The following is an 18,131-nucleotide window of genomic DNA, read 5'->3' on the forward strand; positions in this document are numbered from 1 at the left end:
CGTCACTTCTGGTGCGCCTTATGGCACGCCACAGTGCTAATATAACCGGACTATACACAAATGCACCAACAAAGTGAGGCGCTCCAAGGTAGAACGCATCGCCAAGCCACGAAAACCGGCTCTCTGCGCTCCAGTGTGGGGATGCACCTGCAAAGTCCCACACAACATGTCTCCACCATATTGATGAGGGGAAGCGCAACTAACATATACCTGCGCTCTATAAAGAATACCCAACCATGTATACACTCAAATGAGGCGCCATTACCATGACAACCACCACTATAACGGGGTGAAGGAAGAAAGAGAGCATCACATAGATACAGTAGAGGTATAAATTCATGTCTATAAATATGGCTATTATAACAATCTATAAAATAAGCCATAACGCCTAATCAAAAATGCAAAGACAGATCATCTCAAGAATTCATAGAAGTCCAAGGGTAGAAATAGCAATGCTATATAATTACAAAAGCACCTTAATAATTTAAGTAAAAGAAATCCTACAACCCAGGATATAACACAACCGGGGGAGGACAAAATATTTTTTAAAGTGGTAGTTGAGGCGGGCCAATAGGCCAAGGGTCATGAATAATCATGAAAAAATCCTAAAATTGGCAGGTACACCGAAGGACAACCGAATTGGAGAAAAAGAAGGAAAAGAAGAAGGCCCTAATGTGCCCAAGTTCAACTATTCTGGCAACTTACCTGACAGCGGAGGTTGGCACCCTAAGGGAAAACGAGAATGGCGCCCTCCCGCTTCACGACGGCTCTCCCTAAATATCCCTGATAGGCCCTAAGGTTAAGGAAAATAGATTTAAAGGAAACAACCAAAGGTTAAAGTCTCATTGTGGCCAAGTGGGGATTGGGTTTTGAGACAGAAAATCCACCTGGTCTCACATTGAAGGATTAGTTTGTCCCAATTACTACACCGTAAGGGGATGTCAACCTTATCAATTCCCATAAAGGTCAACAGTGAATCGTCTCCCCCATGTACTATATTGATATGTCTCGCAAGGGGGGTATCCCTTTTATTGGCAATGTCCCTCAAATGTTCCCCAATTCTTCATCGTAATTCGCGAGTCGTCTTTCCTATATATTCTAAACCGCATTCACAGGTGGCTTTGTAGATGACTCGCTACGTGCGACAGTTGATAAGGGAAAGAATGGTGTACTCCTTTCCTGTGACATTGCTTAAGAATTTCTTCCCTGTTTTCAGGACTCGGCAAGCGATGCAACCGCTGCATCTATAACAGCCCTTAATGTTATTAGATGAAAGCCAAGTGGAATGGCGAGGGGGGACAAAATGACTATGCACCAATCTATCATCAATGGAACGGCCTCTATTAAAGGTGATAAGAGGATGCGAGCCAATCAATTCACCAATATCGGTGTCCATCTTTAGTACCTGCCAATGTCTCCGTCGGATAGAACGTACCTCCTGCGAGCTATTGTCATAAGTGGTAATGTAGCGAATAGACGTCTGCTCTGTTTCTTTAGGTTTAGGAACCAATAATGATGCTCTTACCCTAGACTTGGAGTCATTGTATGCTTTCTTAAGTATCCCATCCGGCTACCCCCTATCATGAAAGCGCCGTCTAAGATCCTTTGCCTGTTTTTCAAAGGATTCGGGCAGGGAACAGTTTCGCCGGGCTCAAAGATATTGTCCCTTAGGAATGCCTTTTTTCTGGGAAGCAGGGTGATTGCTATCCCATCGCAACAGGGCATCCTGTGACCCTGCTCCACTGCAGAAACTGCTTCCCCGGTAAGCTACATTTGAATTATAAGACGAACCCCCATTTTCCTCCCAAATTTTTTTGGAAAAAAGTGTGTCTTATAATCTGAAATATACAGTATTTTAGATTTGGCAAATTGAAAATCCAATTTCAAAGTGTTCACATTCACATGGAAGTGGGAATATTAAGAAATTCTATTCGCTCTTGAACCTATGCTAATCAATGCATTCGTCCCTGGCTGTCCAGGAATAGAAAAATGCCTCTATATCACACCCGTCGAGGGATTATGTTTTCTATTTTAGTTGAGCTTCATTAGAATCATAGATAATAGAATCATGGAATGGTAGAGTTGGAGGGGACCTCCTGGGTCATCTGGTCCAACCCCCTTCTCAAAGCAGGATTCACTAAATCATCTCAGACAGTTGTCTATCCAGCCTCTGTTTGAAGACGTCCATTGAAGGGGAACTCACCACCTCTCGTGGCAGCCTGTTCCACTCATTGATCACCCTAACTGTCAAAAAGTTTTTTCTAATATCTAATCTGTGTCTCCTCCCATTCAGTTTCATCCCATTGCTTCTTGTCTTTCCTTGTGCAAATGAGAATAAAGATGATCCTTCTACAATGTGACAGCCCTTGAGATATTTGTAGACAGCTATTAAGTTTGCTCTCAGTGTTCTTTTTTGCAAGCTAAACATTCCCAAATCCTGTAACCGTTCCTCATAGGACATGGTTTGCAGACCTGTCACCATTTTGGTTGCTCTTCTCTAATCTTGCTCCAGTTTGTCGATGTCTTTTTTAATATGTGGTGCCCAAAACTGGACACAGTATTCCAGATGAGGTCTGACCGAGGAGGAGTAAAGACCGATAATGACTTCATGTGATCTAGACTGTATGCTTCTGTTAATACATCCCAGAATTGTATTTGTCTTTTTTGCTGCTGCATCACACTGTTGACTCATGTTCAGTCTATGATCTATTAGTATACCTAAGACTTTTTCACATGTACTGTTTCTTAGCTCTATTCATCCCATTCTGTATATGCTTTTTTCATTTTTATTGCCAAGATGTAGTACTTTGCATTTTTCACTGTTTAAAACCATTCTGTTAGTTACTGCCCACTGCTCCAGTTAATTTAGGTCTTTTTGAATCATCTCTCTTCTCTAGTATCAGCTATCCCTCCTAGCTTTGTGTCATCAGCAAATTTAATCAGTTTACCCTCAATTCCTTCATCTAAATCATTGATAAAGATGTTGAACAATACAGGTCCCAGGACAGAGCCCTGTGGTACCCCACTTGAGACTTTCATCCAACTGGATGTGAAGCCATTTACAACCACTCTTTGAGTCCAATCACTAAGCCAGTTATGAATCCACCTAACAGTTGCCTTGTGCATTCCATACTTGGTAATTTTTTCAATAAGGATGGTGTGAGATACTTTGACAAATGCTTTGCTGAAGTCAAGATATACTATATCTACAGCAGTTCCCTGATCCAGCCAGTCAGCGATTCTATCACAGAAGGAAATTAAGTTAGTCTGACATGACTTGTTAGTTTCAAACCCATGCTGACTCTGGTTAATCCCTTCATTCTTATCCAGGTACTTAAATACATGTTTTTTAATAATTTGTTCAAAGATCTTTCCTGATATAGAACTCAGACTCACCAGCCTATAGTTCCCTGGGTCCACCTTCTTCCCCTTTTTGAAGATAGGAACAACATTTGCACTTCTCCAGTCTTCTGGGACTTCTGTTCTCCAAGAATTTTCAAAGATTATGGAGAGTGGTTCTAAAATTTCTTATACGATCTCCTTCAGTACTCTGGGGTGTAATTCATCTGGACCTGGAGACTTGAACTTACAGTGAATGTGGTGAGGTTGATAACCACACACAACCCTTGGACTGGTGTGGTGGGGATTTTTTTTAGGAAAAAAAAATAGCCATGTTTTTACCAGAAATAGAACATCATATAAGTGTTAATCCATTTTAATAAGAAATCAGACAAATGTATATATACAATTAATATTTTATTGATACACAATGACACAATAAAAATAAAATGTAAAAGTCAATAGCAAAAACAATGAAAGAAGGGGGATGCCAATGGGAGGCACGAAATAGCTGCAATAAGAAAGCAATGCAAAGGGTAGCCACATGTTTTTACCAGTCTTGGACAAAACTATAATTAAATAGTATGAGAAATAGGTTTTGAAAATCAACTTCTGTATAATAATTTATAATGATTAATGAAATCTCAAATGTAAATTCATAAATTCAACATAAAAGAAATTTAAGTGCCATTCTGATCTCCTGGTTCCTCAAAGTGTAGATAATGGGATTGAAGAATGGGGTCACCACAGTGTTAATTAGTGATAACATTTTATTTAAGCTGAAGGAATATCCTCTCGATGGAGATAAGTACAGATTGATGAGTGTCCCATAATACGTACAGACAATAGCCAGGTGTGAACCACAAGTGGAGAAGGCCTTTTCTTTACCAGTCTTTGAGGACATATAAAAAATGGAGTAAGATATGAGAATGTAGGTTCCAATGATAAAAAGGAACTGAATAAGACCAACAAACAAAGCCACAATGGAGACTTCTGTTTTTACCAAGGTTAAGTCTGAGCAAGAAAGTTCTAGAACTGGAGCAACATCACAAAAGAAATGGTCTATGACATTTGGCCCACAAAAATCTAGTTGTAGGATAAGTGAGTGGGTAATAAGAGGCTGCAGAAAACCCACCATCCATGAGTACGTAATAAGACCAGTGAGAAGTTTATTGTTCATAATTGACATGTATCTCAATGGTCTACAAATGGCCAAATATCGATCAAAAGACATCACAGTGAGGAGACAACATTCTGTAATAGTGGAGACCCCAAAGAAATATAACTGAGTAATGCAGCCCAGAGCTGGCACACTTGTATTACCTAATAAAATCACATGGAGCGCATTGGGGGCAACTGTGGTGCTGATAAGGATATCCGAGAGCGAGAGGTGACCGAGAAAAACATACATGGGAGATTTCATTTTGTTGCTGGAACTTGATGATATTAACAAGAAGATCAACAGATTTGCAGCCACAGTGACTACATAAAGAAAAGCAATAAGAATGAAAAAGGGGATACGAAAAAGACCAAGATCTTGAAATCCCAGCAAAATAAATTCTATAACCATCGTGTGATTAACCTGCAGGAAAAAAAATAATATTGGAAAACAAGCATTATATGTACATTTAAGGTGTTTAATATCCACTATCAATTAGTTTTCTCAATTTATAAGTTTCATAATGTTCAGTAATGAAGAACAAATCAATTCTAAATGAAACTTATTTGTTAAGAATTTTCCACATTATTGCCAAAATATTTTTTGAGATTGCAATTCACATGGGTTGGAAAGAGGTTATGAAACAATAAAATATCATACTCATTGTCAGGCAAAATGTGTTTTTGTCCTAGTTTTAAAAATGTTGAATGGACAGCCAGAGGGCTGCAAGGTCTGACCAAGTTTTCCTGAAAATTGGTGGCAAGCGGTGGGATCATGGGACATTAGCAATCTGGATTGAGCAATCATTCCTCTCGCTAAAAACTTGCACGGTTCTTACCTGGACCCTGCACAAAAGTTTTGAAGATCGAACTCAGTGTTTATTAGATCTGAGACAATACTGTATGTGTGTAACATACCTGGCAGCGTCCTTGCATGGTGGTCCATCTCCCACTGTGCAAGAGAGCGCACTTGATCTCCTGTCCAGAATGTCTCTCTGGCTTCCCTCCATGCTGTCTGTTTGTGTCTGTTTCTGCTGCTTAAGGGCGGCGCCCGATCACTTCCTGCTTTTTGTACCTGCTGTGGGTCACGCCCCTTGTGCGTCCTCAGCCTATTGCTGTCTGACACTTGGTATATAGCTCAGCAGCTCCCTTCTATCCCTGCCTGAGCATAGTGTTTCCTTCAGTGTGTGCTTGCACTCTGTAGGTGCCAGGTCCCGTTCTTTGTTTCCTTGTCTGCCTTTCCTGGAGGCTGTATTTCCAGGCCTGTCTGAACTTAGTCCTGTATGTCTCCTGCTTTGCGGTATCAGCTCCCGTGTCTGAACTGAGTCCTGTATGTCTCCTGCTTTGCGGTATTAGTTCCCGTGTCTGAACTGAGTCCTTTCTGTGTATCTTGTCTGTCCTGTCTGAACACGCTCCTAGCCTGTTCCTCCCGCCTTCTAGGGGCCGATTACCTAGACCCGCTCCTGTATCTTGTCTGTCCTGTCTGAACACGCTCCTTGCCTGTTCGTCCCGCCTCTCTGGGGGCAGTATTCCCAGACCTGCTCCTGTATCCCGCTGCAGTGTCGGTCTCCTCCGTACACTCAGTTCCAGTCTGAACTCTCTCCTATCTTTTACCTGTTTTGCCTCTATGTCCGTTCCCTTCCTTTTTCTGCAGAGTCTGAACTCGTACCTAACTCCTGCCTGTTGTCTCTGTACTCCCGTTTGTGAGTTTGTGGTCCACTCGCTACTTCACTGCAAGTACCCTGTGGGTGTCTGGCTCTGTCTTTCCCTTCCTGTCTGTTCCGTGTGAACAGAGTCCTGTCCTGCCCTGCTTCTGCCCGCTGCTCTGGCAGTCCTGTCCTGCCCTGCTTCTGCCCGCTGCTCCGGCAGTCCTGTCCTGCCCTGCTTCTGCCCGCTGCTCCGGCAGTCCTGTCCTGCCCTGCTCAGCCTTGTCTGCACTCTAGCTGTGCTTGCCTGTAACCCTCTGCCTGTATTGTTCCTGAGTCCCGGTGTGTACTGGGTCCTATCCCGCCTGTGTTCCTACCTGCTAGTGCCTCCCTGTCTGCACTCTAGCTGTGCTTGCCTTTACCCCCCTGCCTGCATACCCGCCTGCCTGCATACCAGTCGTGCCTGCCTATACCCACCAGTCTGTGTGCCAGCCTACCAGCCTGTTCCTGTATTCCCCTGTGTGGGTCAACAGCCGTGTCCGGGGTCTGTCCTGGAGTAGCAACTGGTCCCTCTGCTCGGTTCCTCCTTGGTGCACTGGCGTCGTATGCCGTCGTGCGACCCTGGTCGGATCGGGTGAATACTTAGTCACGCCCCTCCAGGCATTCACTCTCCGGCACGGTCCAGTGGAATCACTACAATCACACGCACACGCCGCTTAGCCCGGGTGTGTGCATAACAGCATGCTCAGGCCATGGTTCCCGTTGAGCCCCACGGCCTTCGCCCTCTGAGAAGTTTTCCAGCGAATATATGCATTAAAATAAATAAATAAATTTTTTTTCCCTTAGCTGAGTTCCAGGCGAATTACGCACCGTCCAGATGGATCTATCAGCTCTCGTTCCTGCGGATCCGCCACGTTACTATGGGGATCCAAGACAGTGTCGTACATTTGTGGAGCAATGCATGCTACACTTTAAGGCCTACCCTCTTTATTTTCCTTCCGATTGGGCTAAAGTGGCCTTTATGATGTCTTACCTGGCGGGTGATGCCTTGGAATGGATCAACCCCCTATATGAAACACAGGATCCGATCCTCCGGGACCTAATGGCCTTCCTGGTGGCCTTTCTAATGGTCTTCGATGATCCTAACCCGGAGGCTCCTGCTGAAGCTTCACTTCCCAATATCCCGGAGCAGCCCCAATGGGTAATGTGTGTGGGTAGCGCAATAGTCCTCCAGCCCAATGAGACTACTGCCCACCCAGAATCCTCTCAGGGTGACTACGCTTTCCGGAATACTTCTCTCAACCTCAAGAGGCAGTCCAGACGTGCTAGACTTAGAGGCAAGCCGTCACGCCAGGGCCTGTCCTCCCTGAGACCTCCTGACCCCAACCTTGAAGTCCCTACTGAAGCTTCATCTCCCTGTATCCCGGAGAAACCCCAAGGGGTAGTGTGCGTGGGTAGTGCACCAGTTCTCCTGCCCGAAGAGACTTCTGCCCATCCAGACTCCACACAGGAGAACTTCCTGCACCCGGCATCAGATGCTTCTCTCTCTTTAACCGGTGTGCATGTCCAAGGATGCTCCAAAGCTGTGGTTACCTCTGAGTCTGTGCACCTCTACTACCTGGCGGAGGATCCCCTGTTGCCTCCTGAATCCTCCGGGATACCACTCGATGACAAATGGAGAGAGACTTCTCTACACCCGGTACTCAATACTTTGTCCGCTTCGTCCTGTGAGCCTGACAATGGGTACCCCAAAGTGGTAGTTACCTCCGAGTCTCTACACCCCTCCGACCAGGCGGAGGATCTCCAGTTGTCTCCTGAACCCTTCGGGGTGCTACCTGGTAGCGAAAGGACAGAGACTCTCCTATACTCTGTACCTGATACCTCGTTCGCTTCGTCCAGTGAGTCCAACCTAGTGTACTCCGAAGCAGAGGTTACTCCTGAGTCTCTACACCCCTCCGACCAGGCGGAGAACCTCCAGTTGTGTTCAGAATCCTTCGGGGTGCCACCTGGTGGTGAATGGACAGAGACTTTCCTATACTCTGTACCTGATACCTCGCTCGCTTCGTTCAGTGAGTCCAACCTAGTGTACTCCGAAGCAGAGGTTACTCCTGAGTCTCTACACCCCTCCGACCAGGCGGAGGACCTCCAGTTGTGTTCAGAATCCTTCGGGGTGCCACCTGGTGGTGAATGGACAGAGACTTTCCTATATCCTGTACCTGATACCTCGCTCGCTTCGTCCAGTGAGTCCGACCTAGTGTACTCTGAAGCAGTTGTTTTCTCTGAGCCTCTGCACTCTTCTGACCCGGCGGAGGACCTCCAGTTGTTTCCTGAATCCTCCGGGGTACCACCAGATAACAAAGAGACAGTGACTTTTCCTCATTATGTACCTGATAACCCGTCTATTTTTTCCTGTGGGCTTGACAAGATGTACCTCGAAGCAGAGATTACCCTCAAGTCTCTGTCCCCCTCCAACCCAGTGAACGACTGGCCCTCGAATTCCCTGCGGAAGATTCTGGCAGGCCTGAAGAAGAGGGGGCGTAAGGGGGGAGGTACTGTAACATACCTGGCGGCGTCCTTGCATGGTGGTCCATCTCCCACTGTGCAAGAGAGCGCACTTGATCTCCTGTCCAGAATGTCTCTCTGGCTTCCCTCCATGCTGTCTGTTTGTGTCTGTTTCTGCTGCTTAAGGGCGGCGCCCGATCACTTCCTGCTTTTTGTACCTGCTGTGGGTCACGCCCCTTGTGCGTCCTCAGCCTATTGCTGTCTGACACTTGGTATATAGCTCAGCAGCTCCCTTCTATCCCTGCCTGAGCATAGTGTTTCCTTCAGTGTGTGCTTGCACTCTGTAGGTGCCAGGTCCCGTTCTTTGTTTCCTTGTCTGCCTTTCCTGGAGGCTGTATTTCCAGGCCTGTCTGAACTTAGTCCTGTATGTCTCCTGCTTTGCGGTATCAGCTCCCGTGTCTGAACTGAGTCCTGTATGTCTCCTGCTTTGCGGTATTAGTTCCCGTGTCTGAACTGAGTCCTTTCTGTGTATCTTGTCTGTCCTGTCTGAACACGCTCCTAGCCTGTTCCTCCCGCCTTCTAGGGGCCGATTACCTAGACCCGCTCCTGTATCTTGTCTGTCCTGTCTGAACACGCTCCTTGCCTGTTCGTCCCGCCTCTCTGGGGGCAGTATTCCCAGACCTGCTCCTGTATCCCGCTGCAGTGTCGGTCTCCTCCGTACACTCAGTTCCAGTCTGAACTCTCTCCTATCCTTTACCTGTTTTGCCTCTATGTCCGTTCCCTTCCTTTTTCTGCAGAGTCTGAACTCGTACCTAACTCCTGCCGGTTGTCTCTGTACTCCCGTTTGTGAGTTTGTGGTCCACTCGCTACTTCACTGCAAGTACCCTGTGGGTGTCTGGCTCTGTCTTTCCCTTCCTGTCTGTTCCGTGTGAACAGAGTCCTGTCCTGCCCTGCTTCTGCCCGCTGCTCTGGCAGTCCTGTCCTGCCCTGCTTCTGCCCGCTGCTCCGGCAGTCCTGTCCTGCCCTGCTTCTGCCCGCTGCTCCGGCAGTCCTGTCCTGCCCTGCTCAGCCTTGTCTGCACTCTAGCTGTGCTTGCCTGTAACCCTCTGCCTGTATTGTTCCTGAGTCCCGGTGTGTACTGGGTCCTATCCCGCCTGTGTTCCTACCTGCTAGTGCCTCCCTGTCTGCACTCTAGCTGTGCTTGCCTTTACCCGCCTGCCTGCATACCCGCCTGCCTGCATACCAGTCGTGCCTGCCTATACCCACCAGTCTGTGTGCCAGCCTACCAGCCTGTTCCTGTATTCCCCTGTGTGGGTCAACAGCCGTGTCCGGGGTCTGTCCTGGAGTAGCACCTGGTCCCTCTGCTCGGTTCCTCCTTGGTGCACTGGCGTCGTATGCCGTCGTGCGACCCTGGTCGGATCGGGTGAATACTTAGTCACGCCCCTCCAGGCATTCACTCTCCGGCACGGTCCAGTGGAATCACTACAATCACACGCACACGCCTCTTAGCCCGGGCGTGTGCATAACAATGTGTAGCAGTTACCCCTACCCTTCTTCGTTTTTTCTTTTCTATTTGTATTTTGGTGATCATGGTCATAGTTGGGGAGTTTTGGTACAGCCAGCAGAGAAAGGACACTCTTATTGGAATATGTATAACCAAAGGCATTGACCCACTCAGCAAAAACAAAGAACAAATGGCTGCTGCACTGGCGCAACAGGAGACAGAGCAAGCCCTTCTCCAGACCTCAGCAGGGCCAGGGGTCAGCCGAGATATGGATAGTACTGCTGCAGGGGTCCCACCTGTAGACGCATGCCGCATCAGGGAACAGGACAGTGTGGACCCCTATTTGCAGATGGCTCTACAGCAACTTCCTGCAGAGGATCATGAAGGATGGCTGAAAGTAATTCAGCAGCACCTGGAGGCTGCCGAGCGGCAAGCAGAGGCCCAAGCCCAGCTAGAGGCAGAGAGAGCCGAGCGAGAGGTTGAGCGAGCCAAGCGGCAGGCCCAAGCTCAGAGGGCCCATGAACTGCAGATGGCCCAACTCGGGATCTCACCATCCAACTCATGGAACGGTGAGACCAACAATGCGACCCTGTTTAAACCCCGTCCAGAGCATTTTACTGTGATGTAAAAGGACGGCAACCTCGACACCTTTCTGAGGGGTTTTGAAAAGACTTGCAGACAGTACCAGCTGCCTGTGGACCAGTGGGCACAGTACTTACCTGCAGGGCTGCGAGGCAAAGCTCTGGATGTGTTTGTGGCTCTTCCTCAGGGCCTAGATGGGAACTATGATGCCATTAAGCAGGCTCTAATCCAGAGGTTCCAACTGACTCCTGAGCTGTACCATAAAAAGTTCCGGAACCTCCAACGTGGACCTCACGACAGTTACAGCGATGTGGTGCATGGGCACAGAACCAACTTTGAGCAGTGGATCCAAGGACTGTCAGCGACCACCTTTGAGCAGCTAAAGGACCTGATGGTGAAAGACCAGTTCCTGCATCTGTGTCCGACTGAGGTACGGCAGTTTGTGATGGATCGGGAGCCACCAGATGCCAATAAAGCAGGGCAGATCGCAGACACCTACGAGGCCAACCGGAGACCGGAGGTGCGGAAACTGGTCGTCGCCAGCTGGAAAGGGGGTAAGCCATCAACCACCATCCCTGCCCCTGCCAGTCGACCTTCCGGAGGCCTTGTCCCCGTTGCCAACGCCCGGCCTGCATCTGATGCCCGCAAGTGTTATTTCTGCAACCAGACTGGTCATCTCAGCGAGACTTTCCCAGAGAAGCAAAGGAAGAACCCCCCATCCAAGGCCCCAGGGCCTAGTGCATCAGTTCTTTTGGTGGGTGGGCCGGTTGGGAGGGCCTGTGAAAACTTGCAGTCTGTCACGGTGGGGGACACTGTCACTGTATGCCTCAAGGACACTGGGGCTGAACGAACCCTCATCCGACCCGAACTGGTGTCCGCAGAAGAGCTTATTCCAGGAAAGACCCTGACTGTCACTGGGATTGGGGGCGTCCGATGCCCCTTGCCCATGGCCTGGGTTTTTATTGATTGGGGTGCGGGGAGTAGGGTGAAAGAAGTGGGAGTATCTGAAAACCTACATTCAAATGTTTTGTTGGAAACTGATTTGGGGAGGATATTTGCTTATTATGTCCCTGACACCCCTCCCCGATCTGATGCGTTTGGTAAGGTTAATGCTGATAATGTAAATGTCAAAGCTTTACCTGATGATGATGATGATGTATTTGAAGGTACAGTAGAACTCAGCCATGTCACGCTTCGGGGTGATATTGCTGAGGATCCCCTAGCAGGAGCAATTGTCAGAGCTAAGGGTAATGGGGAGAGGCACGGGAACCATGAAGCAGGTGGTGCTGTGCCAGCGACCAGTGTCACAACAGACGGTGATCTGGCTGATGGTTGCTGCCCCATAAGTAGCACTGCGACTGAGGTAATGGGGGAGGATGGAGAAGTAGTACTTATAGCCGCGCAGGCTGATGGGACAGTGTTATTCCCTGGGGAGACGCCTATATAGCCGCTGTTACCCGCATTCAGAGTGCCCAGAACGCAAGTAACGCCATGCCTTCTGGACCCTCCTTGGACAAAGGAATAATGGAATCAGTTATGGACCCAGAGCCAATCCCAGAGGGTCCCAGTGAGGACGTGGCCTTAACTTCACTTCTGGCTTCCTCCAGCCAGGAGTTTCAGGCAGCTCTGCACTCAGATGCTAGACTAGAGACATTAAGGAGCCTCGCTGAGAAACCCACCTCCGAGTCAGATAAGGAGAGGGTATTCTGGGACCAAGGGAGGTTGTACCGGGAGACAGTTCCCTGTACACCCCAACAGGAGCGGCTGAGGGAAAGAGAGCTGGTCATCCCCTACCAATTCAGAGATGAGTTGTTGTGGATCATCCATGAGATTCCTCTCGCTGGACACTAGGGGGTCAGCAAAACCAAGGCCCGGCTGTCTCACCACTTTTATTGGCCCAAAATGGGGACGGATGTGGTGAACTACTGTCGCTCCTGTACCACGTGTCAAAGAGTGGGAAAGTCAGGGCCGGCTCCCAAAGCCCCCCTGATCTCATTGCTAGTGATAGAGGAGCCTTTCCAGAGGATTGCTGTGGACATTGTGGGACCACTGGCCATACCCAGCAGCTCTGGAAAACATTTCATCCTTACTGTGGTAGACTATGCTACTCAGTATCCGGAGGCAGTAGCCCTGTCCTCAATTAGGGCGGATAAGGTGGTGGATGCCCTCTTGGCCATCTTTTCACAAGTAGGCTTCCCCAGTAAGATGCTTACTGACCAGGGGACCCAGTTAATGTCTTGCTTAATGGAGGCCCTATGTAAGAAAATGCAGGTGCAGCATCTGATATCGAGCGCGTATCATCCGCAAACCAATGGTTTGTGTGAGCGATTCCATGGTACCCTCAAACAGATGTTAAAAATGCTGGTTGAGACCCAGGGATGCAACTGGGAGTGGCACCTCCCACACCTACTATTTGCTTACAGAGAGGTTCCACAGGCCTCGACGGGATTCTCCCCCTTTGAGCTCCTGTATGGCAGACGTGTCAGAGGACCCCTTGGGTTGATAAAGGAATCCTGGGAAGAAGAGCCGAGCTCCCCAAGAGTGTCCATCGTGGAGTATGTCATGGACAAGATGACAAGATGCAGACCTTGACGCAGTTGGTGCATGACAACATGGCGCAAGCCCAGGCTGACCAGAAGCATTGGTACGACCAGAACGCCTAAGAGCGGACCTACCAGGTGGGTCAGAAGGTGTGGGTGCTGGTCCCCGTACCAAAGGACAAGCTTTAGGCGGCCTGGGAAGGCCCGTATGTCATTCACCAACAGCTTAACCCTGTCACCTACGTGATCACTCTTGACCACGCGTGGGGTAGGCAGAAGGCTTTTCACATTAATATGATGAAGGCTCATCAAGAGCGTGGAGCCTACGTCCTACCGGTCTGCAGCCTGCCCGAGGATGGGGAGGATGACCCCCTCTTTGACATGCTGGCCCAAGCAAAGGCCAGCGGGTCCCTAGAGGATGTAGAGCTAAGCGCCTTGCTATCCGCACCCCAGAAGTCTCAGATGCGAGCACTGCTGAAACTCTTCCAAGCAGTGTTCACCAACATACCTGGCAGGACTGAGGTGGCGGCCCATGAAGTGGACACCAGGAATCATGCCCCACTCCGGCGGACAGCCTTTTGACTTTCAGTCGAGCTGCAGCATGTCATGCGTCCGGAGATGCTGAAGTTGGGGGAGATTAAGCGGTCCAAGAGCACGTGGGCCTCACCTGTAGTCCTGTTGCCAAAGAAGGACCGGACCACCTGTTTCTGTGTGGACTACAGGGAGCTCAACGTTATCACATTCTCTGATGCCCAACCATTGCCACACATTGAGGAGCTGCTTGAGCGGTTAGCCAGCGCAAGCTATCTCTCCATTATGGATCTGAGTCGGGGATATTGGCAGATTCCCTTGAGCCCCAAGGCCCAGGAGAAGTCCGCCTTTATCACCCCCTTCGGATTGTATGTATCCACGGTCATGCCTTTTGGCATGAAAAATGCCCCTGCCACTTCCCAGCGAATGGTCAACCACCTGCTCCAGGGACTGGAGAGGTACACAGTGGCATACCTGGATGACATTGCCATCTTCAGTCCCACCTGGGAGGAACACCTCGAGCATCTGCGGCATAGGGTGCATTCACCAGGCGGGCTTGAACATCAAGCCAGGAAAGTGCCAGATAGGCATGAACGAGGTCCACTACCTGAGGCACCGGGTAGGTGGGGGTACTCTGAAGCCAGAGCCTGGGAAGGTGGATGCTATCGTGTCCTGGCCCACCCCCAGAACCAAGAATCAGGTGCAGTCCTTCTTGGGCACCGCAGGATACTATAGAGGCTTTATACAAGACTATGGTAGCCTTGCGAAGCCCTTGACAGACCTCACCAAGAGGAGCCTCCAGAGATATGCCTGGAGGAGTACCAGAAGTTCCTACCTCCATAGCGCAGTCTAAAAAGGGGGAGGTGTCAGGCAAAATGTTTTTATGTCCTAGTTTTAAAAATGTTGAAAGGACAGCCAGAAGGCTGCAAGGTCTGACGAAGTTTTCCTGACACTCTTCTTGCCCCTCACCTGATTTTTCTATAGCAATTCCTCACTGATCCTACATTGGCTTCCTAAAACGCTCACTCCAGCTCTTGTCTCCTTTTTAAACCATGCTGATGCTTCGAGGGCTGACTAGTCATTAGCGAGTGTATTAGGAAACTAGCAGAGAACTTATTGAAAGCTGTGGTGGCAGAGGCAGGTGAGGGATGAGGCAAGTATAATTTATTGCTTTAAAACCTATTTCTGACCTATTTTACTATGATTAGAGATCAGGAGACCTCAGATCATTTAAACAGATTTTTTTCAGGACAATCGGGGACATTTGATTCCTATTGAGAAAAAAAATGATGACAATTAAATTTCCCATGCCAATTTGAATTTTGGCAGATTTACTCATCTCGAATGTCCTCACATTTGTTTTATTGGTGACAACCGCTAATTTCCATAATACAGAGAACAAAATATTTGCTTTGCCATAAATGTAATAGCTGCTTACTTTAAGAGTTGACATGTCAGTATCACAGAAGGATCAGAAGGCAGAATGTGATATTGAGATAATTGAACAAGCATGCTGTGATAGGAGAGCCTATTCTATTCTACCAAATACATGAACTATGATGACATCATAACAGAGCACCATTCTTACAGTTGAGCAAATCTCCCAAAATTGTACTTAGATGGATTGTCACGGGGTCTTCTCCAGTATCACACAGTCAACAGAGCGGGAGATGAGTGAACAATCCCAAGACCTTTATTACATGCAAAACTGAAAGTTCCATAAACAATCCACCACACAGAGGATAAAATAGTCCAAAAACATGAATGCAGTCCATTAACGGGATAAATGCCACTGGAGAATAGACTCCAACAATCCAGCAGACAGAGGATAAAATAGTCCATATGCTTCTCCATATATACTACTCCAGCAGTATTTCCAAGTTTCCTATCCTCTTTGATGTGCTGTCCTCACATCATCATCACATACAGAATTTAACTCCCTCATCTCTTCTGGCTGTAATATTTAAAAGTCCCTCTCCTCATTCACAGGGCAGTGGGGAAAAGTGGCAGGAGCGCAGGTCTCATTGTTTGAGTATTTTATCAATTTGCATGGTTGGTCTTCCATTGCTTTAAAAAATCAACAAGCTAGCCTGGTTCATTATGTCAATAGCATATTAGCAAACAGTATTATTCACTGACCCTGTGCAAGCATAACAGTACAGTAAACTGTGGGAGCTGATATCAGATGAGAAATAACAGCAATTCATCAATTAATAAATATCAACTCATCCTACAAGAGAAGTCAACATTAGAGGGAAAGCACTGAAGGACACAGAGCAACAAGAGTACACTATGAAAATCAGTAAAATATGAATATAGACAAAATCATACCCACATACCATATCACACCATCACAGGTATTTTATTAATTCAGTCGGCAAATTTGATGTACAGCGAATATATTTGATCCAAATTTAATATATTTGACCCAAGTTGAGAACAGGTTTAAAAATATTTTTATTCAGCTATCCCACCTCTGCCCCCTCTCTTAGCTTCTGCCATCTGCTTTCTATCCTATCATTTTTCCATCTGGGTCTTCCAGTCTCTGTGTCCCATTTTGCATGGTTTGTACTTGTCAATAATTTGTGTTCTGCCCCACATGGTAAGGGACCTAGCGAATGGAAGATCCTGCAAAAAAGAAAATATGAAACAGAGCATAAAATAGGCAATCAAGGACTGGCACGTTTAGGCAGTCTGAGCTGCAGGAAAACGTGGCAGTTTCCATTTTTGTCATATACCAATGGAAGAACATTTCCTCCAGCCACGGGGCACCAGCAGCAGTGGCTTTTTATGCCTTTACAGGTGTTGTGCTTGCACATAACACCCTTAGGTGACTGCTACCATCAATTATACCTATCCTTTACCAGACGGAATTGACCTATTTTGTGTGTACTTTTGTCCCTCTCTAGGGGTTCTCTTGCTTATTTTCTTAACCTCTTACCAGCCCTCTATAGTTCTCAAAATAGCATCTAATTCTCATTTTGCTGGATGCACACAAAAAACACAAATGAAAATTAAAAAAAAGCATACACTCTGTAGTAAGCAAATAGTAATAGTATATATAAATAACATAGGGTGTTTAGTTAATATTATTTTGATCAAATAAGCATAAAATACATGGCACTGAGACAAGTTGTACCCAATCTGGATTGTCCTATCTCTAGTATTAAAACCTCACCTTGTCTCAGCCAACCTCAATATAGATGGAGGCAGAGCAGGACACAGGCCCGACTTTTCAGACATCTGCCCATGGGAAGATGAAAGGCCTGGCTCAAAAAAGGCATGCAAAGCAGTTGTTTGTACAAAGTACAAAAAAACTACAGCAAAACCAAATAAATGAGCTCGAACAGAAGTTTCTATATGTGCAATGTGTGGGAGCACGTTCACACTGTGATCGTTTGGCCAAATGGCTGGAGTGTGAATGTGCTCCAAGGTGTTTTCCAGCTTGGTTTTGTTGGATTTGTATAAAGCGAATCACAAAAAAATTCTGATTTTGGTAAACTTGATTTGCTTGTAAATTTGGAGTTTGCCTCAAATTGATTCAATCGTCACAGGCGATATTGAATGGCTAAAAACAGACATACAGACAAGAACAACCAGGTGTAAAATTAACCAGTGCTAAATAAACACACTTACCTCATTTTGGTTTCTCATTGTAATTCCTTTATAGTTTTCCAATTTTTTTCTCTATAGACAGAATTTTTTTTACAGTTTCTTGTGATATTGTCTTCTTTGAAGGATGACATATGACCATGGCATAAAATATCATCACCCATAATGCGGCTTGTAGTGTTTCAGGTCTCGCTTTATACTCTCGGCTTTTAGGGCAAATTAGTCTCCAGTGACTGATAATGGCCTCAGTCATCCTTCTAAAAATTAAACAGATGAAAAATCCAATGAAATCTTTATTTATTATATACATGCTCAGACAATGGGCAGTAATAACAAAGGTATGAAAAAAATTGGTTTTATGACATTTATTTCAAATACAATGACTGATTCTTATGTTTTCTTATGCTCTGATTTTAAAAAAAAATTCTATTTTTAACAATCACGTATGGATTGTTCACAAAGTGCAAGTTGAATTTATGTACCACTAAGATGAACAAGAATACTCTTTTTATAATCAAGAATGTACACAATATTTTATATAAAAATTTATTGAACATACATTCTGCAACTTTATAGGAAATTCATTTTTGCCTCTGTTCCTTTTCTCTTCAAAGCTTCTCTTGATACCTTTTCTAAATTGAAAGCCTGCAGATCTTCTCTGTGAAGCATCCAGCTGTAGTCCACCATCATGTCCAAGTTCCATCTACCTTGGTATAG

General features: G+C 46.7%; 1 protein-coding gene across 1 annotated transcript; it reads right to left on the reverse strand.

Moving 5' to 3' along the window:
• Positions 1–4,003: 4,003 nt before the first annotated feature.
• On the reverse strand, positions 4,004–4,921 carry LOC141165435 (olfactory receptor 11A1-like). Its single transcript, XM_073651036.1, has one exon. The coding sequence runs from the start codon at positions 4,907–4,909 to the stop codon at positions 4,004–4,006; it is 906 nt and encodes a 301-aa protein (XP_073507137.1). The 5' UTR covers positions 4,910–4,921.
• Positions 4,922–18,131: the final 13,210 nt, after the last annotated feature.

This window comes from Phyllobates terribilis, unplaced genomic scaffold, assembly GCF_046119375.1.
Source record: "Phyllobates terribilis strain yellow unplaced genomic scaffold, ASM4611937v1 Scaffold_11__3_contigs__length_659146591, whole genome shotgun sequence".
NCBI classification, from domain to species: domain Eukaryota; kingdom Metazoa; phylum Chordata; class Amphibia; order Anura; family Dendrobatidae; genus Phyllobates; species Phyllobates terribilis.